This window comes from Mustela nigripes, chromosome 13 (genome assembly GCF_022355385.1).
Source record: "Mustela nigripes isolate SB6536 chromosome 13, MUSNIG.SB6536, whole genome shotgun sequence".
Lineage (NCBI taxonomy): Eukaryota > Metazoa > Chordata > Mammalia > Carnivora > Mustelidae > Mustela > Mustela nigripes.
Window position 1 is genome coordinate 820,250 of NC_081569.1, and position 16,214 is coordinate 836,463.

Consider the following 16,214-nt stretch of genomic DNA (forward strand, 5'->3'; position numbering starts at 1 on the left):
AGGCTCCGTCTGTGCTGCCTGCCCGCGGCTGGCCGCCTGCTGAGGGACGCCCACCCGCCCGGCCAGAGCCTCACGTGGAAGCCCTGGCGCTCAGAAGTAAGGAAAGGCCTGGTCTGAATTCGGTGGACACTGCTGTGTTCACTGTGGACGATTTTCGCCAGTGTGGCCCACCCCTGGCCGGGCCGCACGTCCCCAGGAGCAGGACCGTCCCAGATGCCAGCGCTGGAAGCTGTAGCAGCTCGCAGGAGGTTACGGTCCCTTCTAGGCTGCGGTGTGTTCGGACGGAGGACCTGCCGGAGCAAGCCTGCAGCGGAGACTGTGCCCACAGGCACATGTGCTTGGCCTCAACTCGGCGCCGGCTGCCCGCCGCCCGTGTGCCCGCAGAGCCCCTGCCGAGGATGGGTGCCCTTCTCTGCAGACAGAGCACGGGGCTTGGAGCCGTGAGGTAAGCAGCGTGCTGGGCTGGGGAGCCGGACACGCTGCCCGGGGGCACCTCACGGCCAGTGGCATGTGAGCAGGCACCGGGAGAGGAAGGCAGTCCTCCAGGAAAGAAAGACCTGGACAGCACAAGCCAAGGCCCTGCGGTCTGTGAAGGAGCAGGAAGGGTTTGAGGTGCTGATCCCTCTTTGTTTTTTTCCTTTTGACCATCTCACTGTCGGGGGGAGGTGGGATGCGTTCCCTCCCACCACAAATGACCCAGCGGAGCTTCCTGCGTTTGGGGAAATCGCAGGGCTCCACTCACCCGGAGGGCCACGGAGAGGCCTTGCCCCGGGAAAGCCAGCTTCAGCCTCACAGCGTCTCCCCTGCTGGGTAAGTGTTTCCCTTCCCTTTCCAGATGGGCCAGTCAGCTGAGTGTGTGGGGCTCGTGTGGGGCCGGCCCCGTGTGTGAGCCCTGGCCTGGCCCAGTGCTCCTGTGCCCACACCGCCATGCCGGCCCAGGCCTGGGAGCAGCTGTGTCAGCGCCTCCCGAGGGAGGGAAGAGGTCCGGGGCCGCTCTGTCTGTCGGCCCCTCCCCCGCAGCCGTGCCCACACGCACACACACAGGGGCACCCCTCAGGGCTTCCACTGGACCTCCTGGCTTCTCTGCGCTGGTACCGTGTGGGGGCTCCCGCGGGGGTCCCGACACGACTCACCCTCCCACTCCCCACCATCTCCCTAGAAAACCCGTCTGCGGCCAGCTCACTCCAGCCCGCCGTGGAGCCGGTGCACGCACGCGCACGCCCGTGTCTCCGACGCCCCGGCCCACCGGCCGGCCCCGCGTCAGCCCCTGCGAGCCCGGGCCCAGCGGCCCTTACCTTGGTCAGGTGCAGCTTGCCCCCCGAGCCTCTGGTGCAGATGATGAGGTGCTTGGAGAACAGGAAGCACTGCCGCTCCCCCTCCTTCTTCAGGGACAGGGAGCCCAGGCGGCCCCGGGTGATCTTGCCCTTTTCGGACATGGGCACCTGGATGAGGGAGCCTGTGGGCGGAGGACGCACCCTGAGCCCTGCTTCCAGGGCCTCGCTCGCCTCTGGCCGGCTCGGTAGCTGCGGCGGGTCCCAACGCCAGGCCCGGGCAGTCCCGGCTCCTGGCAGCAGGGGTGCACCCCGGGCAGTGTCCCCTCTGCCCTGTCAGCCAGATGGTGGAGGCACGCGGAGCAGGGCTTCCGGCAGGACCCGCTCGTGCCCCGGCCAGAGCCCTGGCAGGTGGAGGAGCCCTTCGGGGCAGGGGCCGTGCGGCAGGCACGTGGGGCTGGGCTGGGGTGTGGGGGGCAGCCCACGTGGGGAGCTGGGGCTGGCCCAGACGAATCAGCACCATGCACAGCCTGTGCCACGCAGACATCACCAATCAGACGTGGCTCACGGGCCGCAGAGCCAGATGTGCCCATCCCGAACACCCTGTGCTGGGAGCAGACCCCAGGGAGGAAGACCCCCACCCGACCCCCACACCACACGCCTCCGTTCCCACCTGCTCAAGGCCTTCCGGGTCAGGCACGCGCACACCTCCCCTGCGCCGTGTCCTGCCTCGGCCACCCTAGCTCTAGCTCACGACCGTGGCTCCGAGAGCTGCTCCCCGATGGGCAAGCCCTTCCTCTCTGGCCCGTGAACTCCCACTAGTCCTTCCCCTCCGGGAAGCCCTCCCCGACTCCCTCACCTGCTCTGCCCCCCGCCCGCACCCATCGGGGCCTGGACCACCGCCCTGCGTCTGTCTCCTCACGGCCCCCTCTCCCTGCAGTCTGCTTCCGGAAGGTGGGGCAGGTCTCAACCTGGGGTGTCCCTGCGGCCTGGCGCTGGCCCGGCATGAACGAGCACGTGTCGAACAAGCGAGAAAGCGCTTCTGGATCCCCCTGCCTGGTTCCAGGTCCGGCACAGCCCCGAGGGAGGGAAGGAAACACTCTGCTTGGGGAACAGAGTGGCTTCCTAGCCTGCGGGGACGCTGCCTGCGCCAGGAGGGGTCATCCTTTGGGCGTGTCCAGCGCAGACCCAGTGCGGCTCAGGGTGGGGGGCAGGCTGAGCCTGGGGAAGGGCACAAGGGCCACACGGTGGCTCAGAGCAAAACTCCAAGCTGAGGATGCATGCAAACCCGCCGGCCAGGCTGGGGTGGGGCCTCTCTTCTGCTCCGAGAGTCCCAGGGCTGGATAGAGGACCCCCGGGAATGCAAGCAGAAGCTGCAGCCCACAGAATGTGGGCTCTGGATGGTGGAACCCTCGGGGACATCGAAGCTCCAATGGGCAGCCAGCGTCTCCCTGGCCCTCCTTGGGACTGAGCCTTCCGGATGCGGCTCCGCAAGGGACCACGGACGATGAGCAGAGGACAGAGGGACTGAGCCACACTGCCTCTGCTGGAAAGGCTTGTGACCCAATAGTCTGTATCTGGCCTCGTCCCCTGTGAAAAGCACGGGTCAGTGTTTGCTGGGACACACGACAGACCACCAGACACCTAGGGAGAAGCGTGTCTACCTCTGGAGGGAAGGACGCGGTGAGGCCCACAGTATCCATGTGTGGATGCAACGCCCACGGCCCTCCAGTGGCCTCGGGACCCCCTGCAGGCACACCCTCTGGAGGGGTCCCAGGGACACCCCACCCTGCTGCACGGCCACCTGTGCCCGGGTGGGGGGCGTACCTTGTCTCACAAAAGTCTGGCTGGTGTCCAGCAGGATCTCACAGCCTTCGATGATCATACGCTCGATGGCGAGGTTTTTCCGGATGTTCTCTGTCTCGCTCACTTCGTCGTGCATTATCCTGCGGGGACGGGAAATCCATTGGGGCGGGAGGAGGGGACGCCAAGTCTCTGGCCAGCCCCAGCGAGAACGCCTGGCCCCAGGACTCTCGGAGCCTGCGGTCGTGAATCGAGGGTCCCCTGCGTGCCGCACACTCTATGGGCAGGCATGGTCTCACTGTGTTCTGGAAACCCAAGGAAGCAGGTCTGTCTGACCCGAGTCCGAGCCGCGTGCAACAGAACAGGGAGGAAGAGGGGAGCTCGGCCAACGCCCTCTGTCCATTACTCTTCCCCTCAGTCCACCATGGCCTTGTTTCCAACCATAGACCAGACCCTGGTCGGCCCTGCCTCAGGGTCTTTGCACTTGCCATTTGTTTCCCTAGAATGTTCTTTAGAGGGTTGTTTCCTTATGGAACGGCTACATTTAGGGGCGCTGGCAATGCAGCTGGCTCAGGGAGAGACCGACTTCTGTTTATGTGGAGGGAAGCAGGACACAGCAGGTCACTGATCTGAGACAAGACCACTCTGTCCTGTCCGGACCGCCGCAACGCCCCTCACCTCCAGCAGGTGGCGCCATCTACCTGCTTTTAAGGAAGCATCAGGCCGGCGTCAGGGAAAGGCCCGGGGATGGCCAGGGGCGAGGAGCGACTGGAAGAAGTGCCCCACCTGCTGCAGGAGAGGCTGCTTCTGCGACTTATGGGCTGGCGGTTCCCGCAGGGACGTTACCCCGTCAAAGCCCAGGACACCACTCAGGCTGGGCGTGCGTGGTGGAGTCAGCACGCGGAGCCCTTGCACATAATGGGCTTCAGGCACTGGCCTGTGTCTGGCGCGTGGCAATTCGGTGAAAGACAGCGATCGGCGGGTCGTAACTTAGAGAGTATTTTTATCAGTTGTTTCTTCCGGCTGTGGCACCCCCCGCGGCGCCGTCTGTCCTCAGAGCCTAGCCCCAGACTGTCTCTCGGAGGGACGTGGGACCGGGGAAGCAGCCACGGGGGACGGGACCCATCCCCCCTGCCGAGGGCGAGGCTCCCCCCAGGAGGGTAGTCGTTCGTGAAGCAGTGAGCCTGGATTTGCTGGGACACATGCGTGGCCCCGCGGCTGCTCAGACCGTGCGAGTCCCGGGCTGGGGTCTGCCTCGGGGTCCCAGGCTGTGCGCAGATGCGGGCTCACGCACATGCCGGAGCTGGGGGCCCGGTGGGTAGGGTGAGGAGGACGGGGGCAGGCCCAGAGGCCGGTGGACGACGGTCCCCGGGAGGTGGGGTGTTTGTGAACATAGCCAGGGGCCTGAAACTCTCCTGGGGCCTCTGGGCAGGGAGAGGGGGAAGGGCTGCTGTGCACCAGGGCCTTGAGCTGGGGCAGGTCCAGGTGATGGGGTAGGTGGACCCTGGGGGATGGCAATCGGGGTCTCAGGCCAAGCCCCTGGACCCTTGTGTGCACCAGAACAGGGCACCCCATGGTGAAAGAGAGCGTCACTGCCTCACAGGGGCGCCTGGACTTCTCCCTGGGGAGGGGGGCAGGATTCAGCCGCCGGCGACTCAGAAGGACAGAGGTTCTGTGAATCTGCACTCACGCCCCTGCTAACCCCTTCTGCCCGCCCCGGGTCCCAGATCCCGCCTCTGCCCTGGGGGAGCCGTGGCCTGACCCGCGGCCTCTCACAGGCCCCAGGAAGCCTCTTAGGGCCCCGGGCAGGGCTGTGCCGGGCTCCACACCCCGCGGGCCAACCCTCCTTCGAAGCTTCCGGCAGCCAGTCTCTGGGCACAAGGCCTCTCCTCACGTCTGCCGCTGCAGTGGGGAGCCCCCGGGTGGTCTCCCCGGGCTTGTGATGACCCCTGACATCTCGCTCCCCTGACCTCTGGACTCTCACGCCCTGCTCCCCTCCTGTTGTCTCTGCCACCGCGGCCCGTCTCTGGTCCACGAAACAGGAAGGACATCTCTGCACGCCGCACCTCCCGCACCTTCCTCCAGCCTCCTGGCAGCTCAGCCCAGGACCTGCCACACTCCCTCCAGCCACGTCCCTCCAGCTAAGAGGCCGGAGACTCCTGCCGGTTCCACCTTCAAAATGCCCGGGAATCTGAGCTCCCCCCTCACCCCACAGCTATTGTCTGTCACCGGCCACCATCATCTCCTGTTCGGGGTGTTGCCAGGGGTGCTGGGCGGCCCCTAGGTGCCCAGCCGTTTGGCCCGAGACCTGATCCCTGTCCCACAGGGTCCTGGAAGCACAGCCCGCTCTTCCCCTGGGGCCCCTCGGCTGCTGCGCCTGCAGAGAAAAGGCTCCCCTGTCCCCTCCAGGCTCCGGAGACTGGGAGGGGCAGGTGTGGGGCCCTGACTGGAGGCCCCCAGTTCGTGTCCTCACTGACACCACGGGCTGCTGACCACAGCCTTGGGCGTGCAGAGCCGTGGGGAGGACACGACTGCACTGGAGGACCAAGGAAATGGAACCTCCGTGAGTGTACTTCTCTGAAGGCTCCGTGCCAGGGACACACCAGCCACAGGAACCTGCCCCGGGCCATGAACTCCTGCCTGCGGGGTCTCCCCTTCCTGCTGCCGTAGGCTGAGCCCTGCCTCCAGTTCCTACCCTGGACACACCAGCTTTCATGACCTGAGGCTGAAACTCCCAGTGGGGCATCCTTGGCCGTGGCCTGGCTATGAGGGGAGGGGCAGTGTCCAGAGGTCAGGCTCTCCAGGGGTCAGGCTCCCCCGTTGGCTGGGGGTCGGGCTTGCGAGGGGAGGGGCTCACCTGGACAGCTCCTCCAGTTTGGACTTGGCGTAGTCCAGGCTGTTGCGCTCTACGTGTTCGTGAGGCGTGTGGGCCAGGAGCTCGTGCAGCGTCAGGATGTATCTGGGAATCTGGGGCGGGGCAGGGGGGCGGGGGACGGGGAGGGGGACAGACAGAGGGGGGGGGCAGGGGGAGGGACAGAGGCAGGGATAGAGACAGACAGAAGGGCAGAGGCAGGGTTAGAGAGGACAGAGGGACAGAGGCAGGGGGGGGGGGGGGGTGGGCAGGGAGGAACAGACGGACAGGAAGACAGAGGAGGAGGCCGAGAGCGATCGTCAGCTGCGAGGACCCCAGGAGTTGGGCGCAGGAGGGAAACGGGCCGCCCTCTGAGCCTGGCGGGGGCCCGACGGGGACCGGAGCCCGGAGGAGCGGGAGGCTGGGTGCCGCAGGGGCAGGGCGGGCGTGGGGGGGGCTCAGGACCAGGGGCACCGCGCCGCGCAGGGGACCGGCCCTCCCTGCTCCTGCTCTCCCGGCCGCCCCCCACCTGGAACATCGGGTAGGTGAGGAAGGTCTCCAGGGTGCGCTCCTCGCAGTCGGGCTTGGCCTCGTAGTGCTTGAGCAGCTTGTCGAAGTCGCGGTTCTGCTTGCAGTGCGCCAGGATCTGCAGGCTGTACTGGTGGTTGCGCACGAACTCCTGGTAGATGTTCAGCATGGGCAGCAGGATGTCGAACAGGTCCGCTGCAAGGGGGCGGGGCTCAGCGGGGTCGGACTCCGCCCCCCCCGCCCGGCCCCGCCCCGAGGGAGCCCCGCCCCCCGCGGGAGTCCCTGTCCTGGGGAGCCCCGGTCCTGCGGTCCTGCGGTGCGCGATGCGGTGGGGAGGGCTCCGGCACCCCTGCCTCCCCCCAGGGCCAGAGAGCGGGTCCCAGCAGAATCACACTTGTAGAGACACCCGACCAGTCTGGACCCGTGTCTCAGAGGGCCCCGGAGAGCCGGTGCAGAGGGCACTGCGGCAGCCCCCGCCCCTCCAAGATGCAGACACTTGGAGGGGTCCCCATCTGGGTCCTTCCTGCCGGGAACCCCTCTCGGCGGAGGGAGGCTGCCTCCAGGCCAGGTCACACCCACCGCGTGACTGGCCCAGGCTGGCGTGTAAAGGCGGCCCCCAGCCTCAAAGCACAGCACCTGGGAGGGGCCAGCCCAGCTCCAGAGTTCCTGACGGGTCCATGACACCCCCGCTGTAACTGTGTGGTGACCCCAATGCCCCATTCTGGCTCCCTCACCGGGTCATATGGTGGGCCCCCAAGAGGCCTCCTTCCCAGAGTGTCCCCCCTGTGACAGAGGTGATGACTGAGGTCACAAGGTGGGTCCACAGCGGGCCTGGAACCAGGTCTCCGGACTCCCGGTCCCAGGCTTCCCACCACACCTCACACCCTCCTGAGTCTGGCCCTTCACCCATCTGTCCCTCCGTCCTTCCAGACCTCCCCAGCATTGCGGCCCCAGGGTCCTCCTGCCCTTTCAGTCCCCCAGAGCCCAACGAATCTCCCCAGACTCTCCCTTCAACTCGGACCCCACGGCTTACACACCCCACTAAGAAACAAAAGCAGACTGGGAAGGAGAGCTCCTGGGCGGGGCTGTCCACCGCCCCACGGGGCAGCCCTGTCTCCCAGGGGTGCTTGTATTCTGACTTTGGGGAAAGTGGGGTTCTCTGATGTGAGAAAAACAAACAAAAGTGCCCCCCACCCCGAGGCCTCCAGAACCCAAGGGCCAAGAAGCTCTTCGTTCCAGAAATTCTACTTCTGGAAACCATTCCCAAGGAAATGCTCTGTAAACAGGAGGAAATGTCACACACAGAGACAATTATTTCCAGCCCCAAGAACTGGGACCGACTCCAAAGAGCCAGGGACGGGCTGTGGAGAACTACGCAGTCATCAAAAAGCATGCGCCCAGGATGACAAAAACAGTTGTGCTGTCAAGTAAGTTAAAAAAAAAAAGGAAATAAACAAAAAAAACAACACCCCACACCAAGATTCAAAATCTAAATTCAGTATGTTTGGAATTATGTAAAATGGGGAAAAAAATCCAAGATCTATGCATAGAAAAAAATTGGACGAAAACACACTGAGATGTTTATGGCAGTTTTCTTTGGAGGAAGAATGATGATTGATATTTTTAAACCTTTTCTACTTTTCTGGATTCTCAAATTTTCTCAAACGATATTATTTTTAAGAGGGAAAAGTAGATAAGTAAAAATATATTGCTTCCTCCTAGAAATACGTTTTTTGCCAACGTGTGTTTCCCCTTCTCCCCCTGAGGGATTGGGGGGGCTGGTAAGGGGCCACCGCTGCGCTCCAGGAGGATGGGAGGGCCGCTGGCTTGGAGGGCGGCCCTGGAGAGGGACGCCGGGGGGCGGGCTACTCACCCAGGACCAGGGTGGGCCAGCTCGAGATGCGGGCCTTCAGGCCTTGGTAGAAGATCTGGTGCAGGAACATGATGGTCTCGCTGCAGGGAAACATGGGGTGAGCTGTGTCCCGGGGATTTCCTGCCCCTGAAGGAGGCCCCCACCCGAGCCGGCAGCCAGGGACTGGCCGGACGCCAGTAGCAAGCCGCTTCCTCCACGGAGCCCTCAGGGAAAGCCCATCAGCATGGCCTGTGTTGCTCAGGGGGCCCAGGGCTGGACGAGTACACAGGTCCTTCTGTTACAAGGAGAGTTCCAAGATGGCCCCTAGTCAGGGGTCACCAGCCTCCCTGGGCTCCCCAAGTTCTTGGATCTGGGACTGACCCCGGGGGACCCCAGAGGAGCCCAGGGCTCTGGAGAGCACAGAGTAAAGGCCACTGACGGGTGCACAGAGGGCCGCGGCCTCAGACCCACACGATGTAGGGCCGTGCTCTGCCTATGTCCTGACCCTGGCAGTGTGGCCTCGAGCGAGCTGCTGTGCCTCTCTGAGCCGCAGATCTTTCTGTACAAAATAGGAAGGGGAAGCGAGGTAACCCCTGCAAGCAACGGGACGCTGTCCGTGCCCAGGGCATAGCGGGCGCTCCGTAAACACTAGCTCCCCACCACCCTGTGCAACAATTAGGGAAGTGGCAATCCTAGCGTTCCCCCAGCACCGGCTCTGTCACCACCTAGAGTGCCCGGGGAATGCGCGCTCCCCCGGGCAGCTGGCCCCAGAACAGCCCCAGTCTGGTCCCACAGCTCACCCTCTGAGGACAAGGGAGGTTCCTGTCTCCTCCAGCAACCCCCGTCCCTGTCAGCTGGTCCTTCTCTGCTGCCACTCACCACCCCAGCCCCTGCCACCTGGAGACCTGGCGGGGGGGGGTCCCCCGTGTGTCTGGGGCTTGCCTTGAATCAGACCAGGGAGTCTGGTCGTGCATCTTATTCTTAGATGGGTAAAGTGAAGCCCCAAAAGGAAGGGGTGGGGCAGCCTGAGCCTCTAAGCCTCTGTTCTCACACCCCCCACCAACCCCCGCGCTGTCCCCCCTCCCAGTGCCATATGTCCCCTGGAGCCTCACTCCCTCGAAACCACAAGACTGGACAGGGGTGGAAGGTGCCAGGGGTCACGGGCCTGTGGGCAGCCGAACGTGGGGTCTCCTTTGTGCACGGAGGGGCCCTGAGACCCCAGGGGGAGAAGAGGGGAAAGCTCAGGGGAGAGTCGGGGAGAGAGACACACACAGACGACACCTCCAGGCTGAACAGCACAGCCTGTAGCTCGGTCAGGTCAGCCAGACATGTAGGATGGAGGGAAACAGCACCAGGGAGAACACGAACAGGATTCCGAGGGGGTGAGCCGTTCTGGGCTCCGTTCTGAGCCTGGGTCCTCTCGGTATGGAGACTCCACGGTCTTCTCCCTGAAGTCCCGTAAGAATGGTCCCCCCAGCCTGGAGACACCTGATTCCCTGACCAGGGCCACCCCACATGGCTGGAGGCCTTTTCAATTTTAGGTCCCCTATAGAGGGACTTCTGACAGGGCTAGGTTCTGTCTCTCTGTGGCCGACTAGTCTGTCGAGTTGACAAACGCACACCAATCCCTAGAGCGTTGTTGGCGGCCACGTGTGAAGACCACTTGGACAGTTTAAAGGCAAGAGACTGATCCAGGTGTGTGTGGGAATGCACCAGGGGAAGAGGATCCGATCTGGGATGGCAGACTGGGCATCGGGGGCTTCAGGGGCTCTCGAGGGAGCCAGGCAGCTCTGGGCTACCCTGAGCACGGCCCCAGCAACGCTCAGGGAGTCGTTCCCAGGCACCTCCAGGCGAGACCTTCTCAGGAGGCATCGGGGAGGAAATGAACTTTCTTAAATTCCAACACTGCATGGAGGACTGCAGTAGCATGATAGGAACATCGTAAGCTGGGACTATAAAAATACAGTTGACGAAGCCTCCCTTTTTAAGGTACAAACGGAGAGAATTTCACTGGTAACCTTGTGACTCTCTAGAAGCTACTATCATTACCGAACTTCTAAGAAAATCAAATGATCTCATTTTGATTTGATTTGCTTTTTAAAAAAAATCACGGTTATGTTCACCAAACATTTTCTCTACGTAGCGTCCATCCAAATTCCTTCTTTTAGGAATTCTGTAGCCATGTCCAGTCATTATTTTGTCTCTTCTCAATTTTAGCTAGTCCTGCACAGTAAGTGCACAACCTAACGTACACGTTGTAGACACGTTTGCTCAGCGATTGGACCACTGGTCGTGGGTTGGCTGTTCTAACTTTTTATTTTTTGGAATTTTCTTATTTTGCCCTGCGAGGCATATCCTTTCTTTCTGTCCTCTGCTTCTGCACACACACTCATCTGTTTTACTTTGTTGCTTAATTTTTACATAAAGTGCTCAACGGCAGTCAGCGGGAGCGAGACGCGCGGTCCTCCCCAGAGAGGTCAGCCGACCGTATCCATCACACATGCCTGCCGTTTCTGCTGCTTTTCTCCGCTGCTTCTCACCCTTATGACTTCTTACACGGTCTTAGGTCTGCTTCTAGACTTTCCATCTTACTTTCTCACACAACCCTCCGGCTGTTTTCATTCCTTTAAATATATTTATAAACTTTTATAACAATTTAATTAAAGTGCGGCATGTTTCTTTCATTGTTCTTGCTTAGAAACACTGTAACCCACTTCTACGTATTTGTTCCTTCAGCTCAGCTTCAAGATCATCGAGCTGAGCAGCACTTTGGCTGGAGCTATATTACGTTCATAGACTATTTTGGGTGAAGCTAGCAACTCTTAACACTGAACTCTTCCCTCCAAGGTGGCAGCCGTGCCCTGCTCTTGTACAGTCTGCAAGCTCAGAGATGTTTTTACATCTTGAGACACTTTGGAAAAAGACAAAAGAACATTTCATCGTACGTGAACATACACGACATTCATGTTTTAGCATCCATAGTGAAGTTTCATCAGAGCACGGTCACTCGCATTCGTTCATGGTTTGCCTGTAACTGCATTGTTTCAGCACAGACCACATGCCCCACAACATCTGAAGTACCTCCCATCTGGCACTCTATAGAAAAACCATGCTGATCCCTGGCCCATGCGAAGAGCATCCCTGAATTGTGCAGTGTGGAGCTGGGGCAGCTGTCCATGACGACCCTGACCCCACCCACAGCAAGAAGGACCCAGACACAGGGTAAGTCATTATTTAAGTGTGACGGGTCCCACAAAGGCAGCAGGGGGCCCTGGGAACACACAAGCAGGGACTTAAGCCTATGGTGGGGCATGCGGTGACCAGGGATGTGACAGCCAAGAGAAGATGTGAAGACAGAATAGGAGACACCTGTCAAGGATGGCAGGGTGGGAAAAACGTTGGAGGGAGAGGCGGGGACCTGTCTGCAGAGCACACCTGGGACGTGCTCATTCTGCCGGGTGCTCCCTGAGCCCAGAAAGGAGTGTGACCCCCAAAGGCCAGTCCAGGGTAGGTGGACAGAGCATGGTCCCCGCACTCCTGCCCCACACTTGGTCCATCTCTGGCCTGTTACCCACCTTCCCACTGGTGCAGACATGACTAACTCATGGGGGCATGCTGCCCCACCCCCCAGTCTCACCATCCCGCTCAACCCAGGATGGCAAGCCGCACCTGCTCATCGGTCAGAGAAGCATCGATGTACAAGCCACCTGCCCCCCGGAGGGATGCCTCTGGTCCCCGGCAACGCCTGTGGTGCCAGCGGGGTGGGCGCTGGGCGTGGTTCCCACCACAGGAACCAGCCCCAGTCTGCGAGCTTACTGTCGGCGTGAACCAAAACCTCCCGCACGTGTTTACTCAGAAGATCTTTCTTCCCCTGCTGGGGGGGTGGGCACACCGTGAACCCCTCCCTGCCCCGCAGCAACTTCCAGGAATCCACCAGTCTGGAAAGGGTCCTTCTGCAGCTCCAGCAACTACCAAGTTTAGCACCAGGTTTCCAAGGGTGCTGGACCACTCAGCCTGGAAGCAAATCCAGGGAAAGCTTTGTGTGGGAATATCTTCTGCTAAGTGGCACAGTGGCCTCTCTGGTCGGAGGCAGGAGTGCCAGGCAGTCCATGTCCCAGGGGCTGCTTCGCAGCGGGGCTCATGGTCAAGGGAAGGTTCTCCAGCCGTGCAGGGGCGAGGCAGAGTGCACATCCAGACCCTTGCGGCCATGAGCAGAGGGAGAAGGCTGGGGGTCAGGGGATGGGGTCCCAGCCTGCTACTGAGCAGGGTGGTGGGGAAGCACAGAGCTTAAAAGGAAACAGCTGGGCTAAAACTGCAGCCCACACAATGGCTGTGTGCCCGTGAGTACACCCTGCAACCTCTCTGAGCTCCAGCCTTGTGGGGCGTCTCTGGAGACTGGAAAGCACGCAGGTGCAAAGCTGGTTCCGTGAGGCGCCACCGTGACGAGGTGAGTGCCGTCCAGAATGTTCCCTCCAGCTATGTGCTGGCTGGGGTTGTCACGACGGCAGGGGAAGCATCCGCCCTCCGTTCCTTGTGCACCCCAGGGCACAGAGGAGGGACAGTGAAGGTCCTGCTGATGACCGCAGGGCAACCACTCCCAGCCCGTTCCTCCTGCAGCCTGGGCGCGGGGAGGGGAAGCCCTCCGCCTGCTCCTGCTGGAGATCAGAGCCCGGGGAGGGAGCCAGCCGTGCACAGGATGTGCTTCCCCAGATAGGCTCGTGGTGTTCTCTAACTTGAATCAGAGAGAAAACGGGAAGGCGTGGACGGCTTCTCCTTGTCAAACCATCCCTGCATTCTGGGGGTAAGTCCCATTGGGTCGCGATGTATTATTCCTGGATCCAACCTGGTGATGTTCCGGGTCTCTGAGATCTGACAGGAGACAGACTTTGCTTCGGGTGCTAGAGTGATGCTGGCCTCACAGAGGAGGAGGGAAGCGTGGCCTCCACGTTTGGTATGGGTTCTGTTCTCCCGGGGCATCTCCGGGGCTCGACTCTTCCGTTGGTGTCGCGCTCCCACGGAGGACTGCATGCACAGCTCCGGCAAGAGGCTGCGTGTGAACCCCTTTTGGATCCTCCAACACCTGTAAGAGGCAGTGTCATTCCTGGAGGCCGGGAGAACCGCTCGGGCTGCCACGGCCTGGACCGGGGTCAGTGAGACCGCGACGGCGAGCACCCGTCCGCCGTGGGCCCCCTGCCCCTTGTAGGCGGTTGGTGCCAGGAGAGGAGGGGGCTTCCTCCCTCCTGTTTATTCTTAGGTAAAGGCCTCCGACCAGATCGTGCACTCGCTGAAAGATAAAAGCCATGGGTTGTTTTTTCAAACAACTTTTGAACAAAGGCTGGGAGCTGGCCTGAAAACTCGTAACCGCAGACGCCAGGCAGAAAGAGCTCCGTTAGAGATGGACGAAGAGGCTAACAAAATCATAGAAAGAGTCAAGAGACACAAAGCCCAGCTTTCTTAGAGGCCGTAAGAAGGGTCAGCAAAGGCTTGCAATCGTGGCCTAAAATGCAAGCACGGAAGGCTACTAAGGCCTCCCACAGCACAGGGGGCCCCGCACGGCCTGGGTTCCAATTCCACAGCTGCTACCCGCAGATTTCCTTGATAAACACAGAATGGCACCGAAAATGTATTTTCCTTGTGATGTTCTGAAGCGTTTTCTCCTCTCCAGCTTGCTCTAGTGTAGGATATGGTCTATAAACCATTTAACGAGCAGATAGCGTGTTGACTATGTTACCAGGAAGGCTGTCCGAGCTGAGGTTTGGGAGTCGAAAGTTACAAGTGGATTTTCAAGTGTGTGCCCCTCTCCCTGGAGCTGTCCAGGGCAGGGCGCTGCCTGCAGGTGTGGTCCGGGACCTGTGGCCCTGGCACTTGTGGGAGATGCGGTTCCCTGGTTCTCCCCCAGGCTTCCCAACAGAGAAGCACACGGTGGGTTCCCATGTCCACGCTCACGTGTGCACGTCCGCGGACCCCAGCGCACTGCCCAGGGTGCTCAGGAAGGGACGCGTCCTGTCGCTGTGTCGGAAAGACCCCACTGTCGTGTCTGGAGTAAGCGTTACCTGATTTCACAAAAATGTAAAGAATTTTCTTTCTTTAGGAAATAAAGGTATTTACATAATGCTTAAAAATTGTCTTCAACATATTAAGAAGCAAACCTTGTATGTATGCACGTGGTTCTGTTTGCAGAAAGTCTCATGAGGTCGCATGCTGTTCCCCTCCCCGTCAGCCTGTCTCTTTCCTGGCCCACCGTGGAGCGGCGTCCACACCACGGCCTCAGGCCTGCCCACCCCAGCGACTCTGGGCCTCTCCAGCCGGAACCCTGACTGGCGTCTGCACCTCTCCCCTACCTCCGGGCAGCCCCACAGGCCTCCTGCCCCGGGAACCCCTGGGTCCTGTCTCAGGGCGGGCCTGGGTGAGGGCCGGTCAGAGTGAAGCAGCCGAGAGAGGCGTACCTTGGCGAGATCACAGCTGAAGGGCCATCTCGGGGCACACGGTGGCCCACCCTAATTCCTGGGGGGGGGTGTCGCTCGAACATTGTGCTCTGGTTCTGTGTTTCAAGTCTGCTGCTTTTCATCCAGTCCACCCAAGGTGAGCCCACCGAGAAGCTCATTATTTAAACCATTTCTTAAACTCCTTTTAGAAAGATGCTGACCGAGGAAGAGCAGCCGCCCACTCAGCGTCCTGGGGCCCCGCGAGCCACAGGGACCCTGCAGTCGCTGTTTGGGAAAAGTAGGTGCGTTTGCAGGGCAGGTGGACCCCGCGGCCCAGAGCCCGGCCTCCAGGTCATTATGGCCACGTCAAGATGAGGAATGGAGCACTGCTAGCCTTTGGAGCCCGACTCAAAACTCGAAACCAATCCGATCTGCTTCTCAGTGTCAGCACCGAGGCCGTGGGAGCCACGGTCCTCTGCTGGGGGGGCCGGTCTGGTGCCCCGCAGGAGGTTTCCAGCAGCCCCGGCCTCCGGCCCCTCGCAGCCCACGGCACCCCTAAGCCCAGCTGGTTCTGACCATCAGACGCATCTCCAAACACGCGGGGCATGGAATGCCTCCCCCCCCCCCCCCCCCCCCCCCCCCGCTGCATGGCCTGTGTGTGCCCCACACCCACACTTGTGAGGGGGTGGCTCGGAGCCGCGTGGCTCGTGGGCTTCCACGCCGCGGGTGCCATTGGTTCCGCTGCGCTGGGTGCGACTGGCGGAGGCTCTGCTGTGCGCGGTCTCATGCCCCGCGGCCCCGCCCCTCGGGGAGCGCACCTGTTCAGGAAGATGCTGCTGACGTCATCGTGCGTGATGGGGGGCTTCTTGGAGCTGGCGGCCATCCGCAGCGGGCGCAGGAAGTTGTTGACCAGGATGTGCAGCTGCTGCACGTACTCGGCCTCGGCCTCCAGCATGCTGAACACCACCTGGTTCCTCCGGCGCATGCTGTCGGCGTGCGGCGAGCGGATGTAGTCCTGGATGATGGTCTTCCACTTGCGCCGGCACAGCCAGCCCCGCAGGAAGCTCTGCACCTGTGGGAGGACGGGGGCGCGCTCTGTCACGGGGGTGGGGGGGCAGAGACCGAGGCTTGGTCACCCCGGCCCCCTCTGCCGGCTGGGCGTGCGGGGAGGGAAGCCTGGCCAGCCACCGCCACCTGCGAAGTCCTGGGCGAGCTGACCGGCCCCTCCGAGCGGGTTTCCCCATCGGTAGGCGGGGCTAACGAGGGGGTCCCGGACCCCAGGGCGGTTGGGGGTGGTGGTGGCAGCATCTGCCGGGAGCTTTTGCCGGAAGTGGAGGTGCCAGGCCCCCGCCCAGCCCTCTGCCTCTTAACAAGCCCCCCGGATGGCTGCAGAAGCCCCCTCTGAAGGAGAAAAAGGGTGGCCCGAGTCTGCCTCATGGGAGGGGCCGGAGGACGAGGCCTGCCGGCTGTGCCTGGAGTCTCCC

The 16,214-nt window shown here is 61.7% G+C and overlaps 1 protein-coding gene across 5 annotated transcripts in view; it reads right to left on the reverse strand.

Annotated features, from left to right (window-relative positions):
- Positions 1-16,214, reverse strand: part of RASGRF1 (Ras protein specific guanine nucleotide releasing factor 1) — an 87,909-nt gene that overhangs the window by 38,787 nt on the left and 32,908 nt on the right. For all 5 annotated transcript variants that reach the window (XM_059371399.1, XM_059371396.1, XM_059371397.1 and 2 more), the window contains 6 exons: positions 15,549-15,802; positions 8,327-8,406; positions 6,455-6,648; positions 5,932-6,041; positions 3,099-3,217; positions 1,296-1,456 (listed from right to left, as the gene is read on the reverse strand). In XM_059371399.1, the coding sequence (XP_059227382.1) occupies positions 1,296-1,456; positions 3,099-3,217; positions 5,932-6,041; positions 6,455-6,648; positions 8,327-8,406; positions 15,549-15,802 (918 nt within the window). The remainder of the gene's footprint in view (positions 1-1,295; positions 1,457-3,098; positions 3,218-5,931; positions 6,042-6,454; positions 6,649-8,326; positions 8,407-15,548; positions 15,803-16,214) is intronic.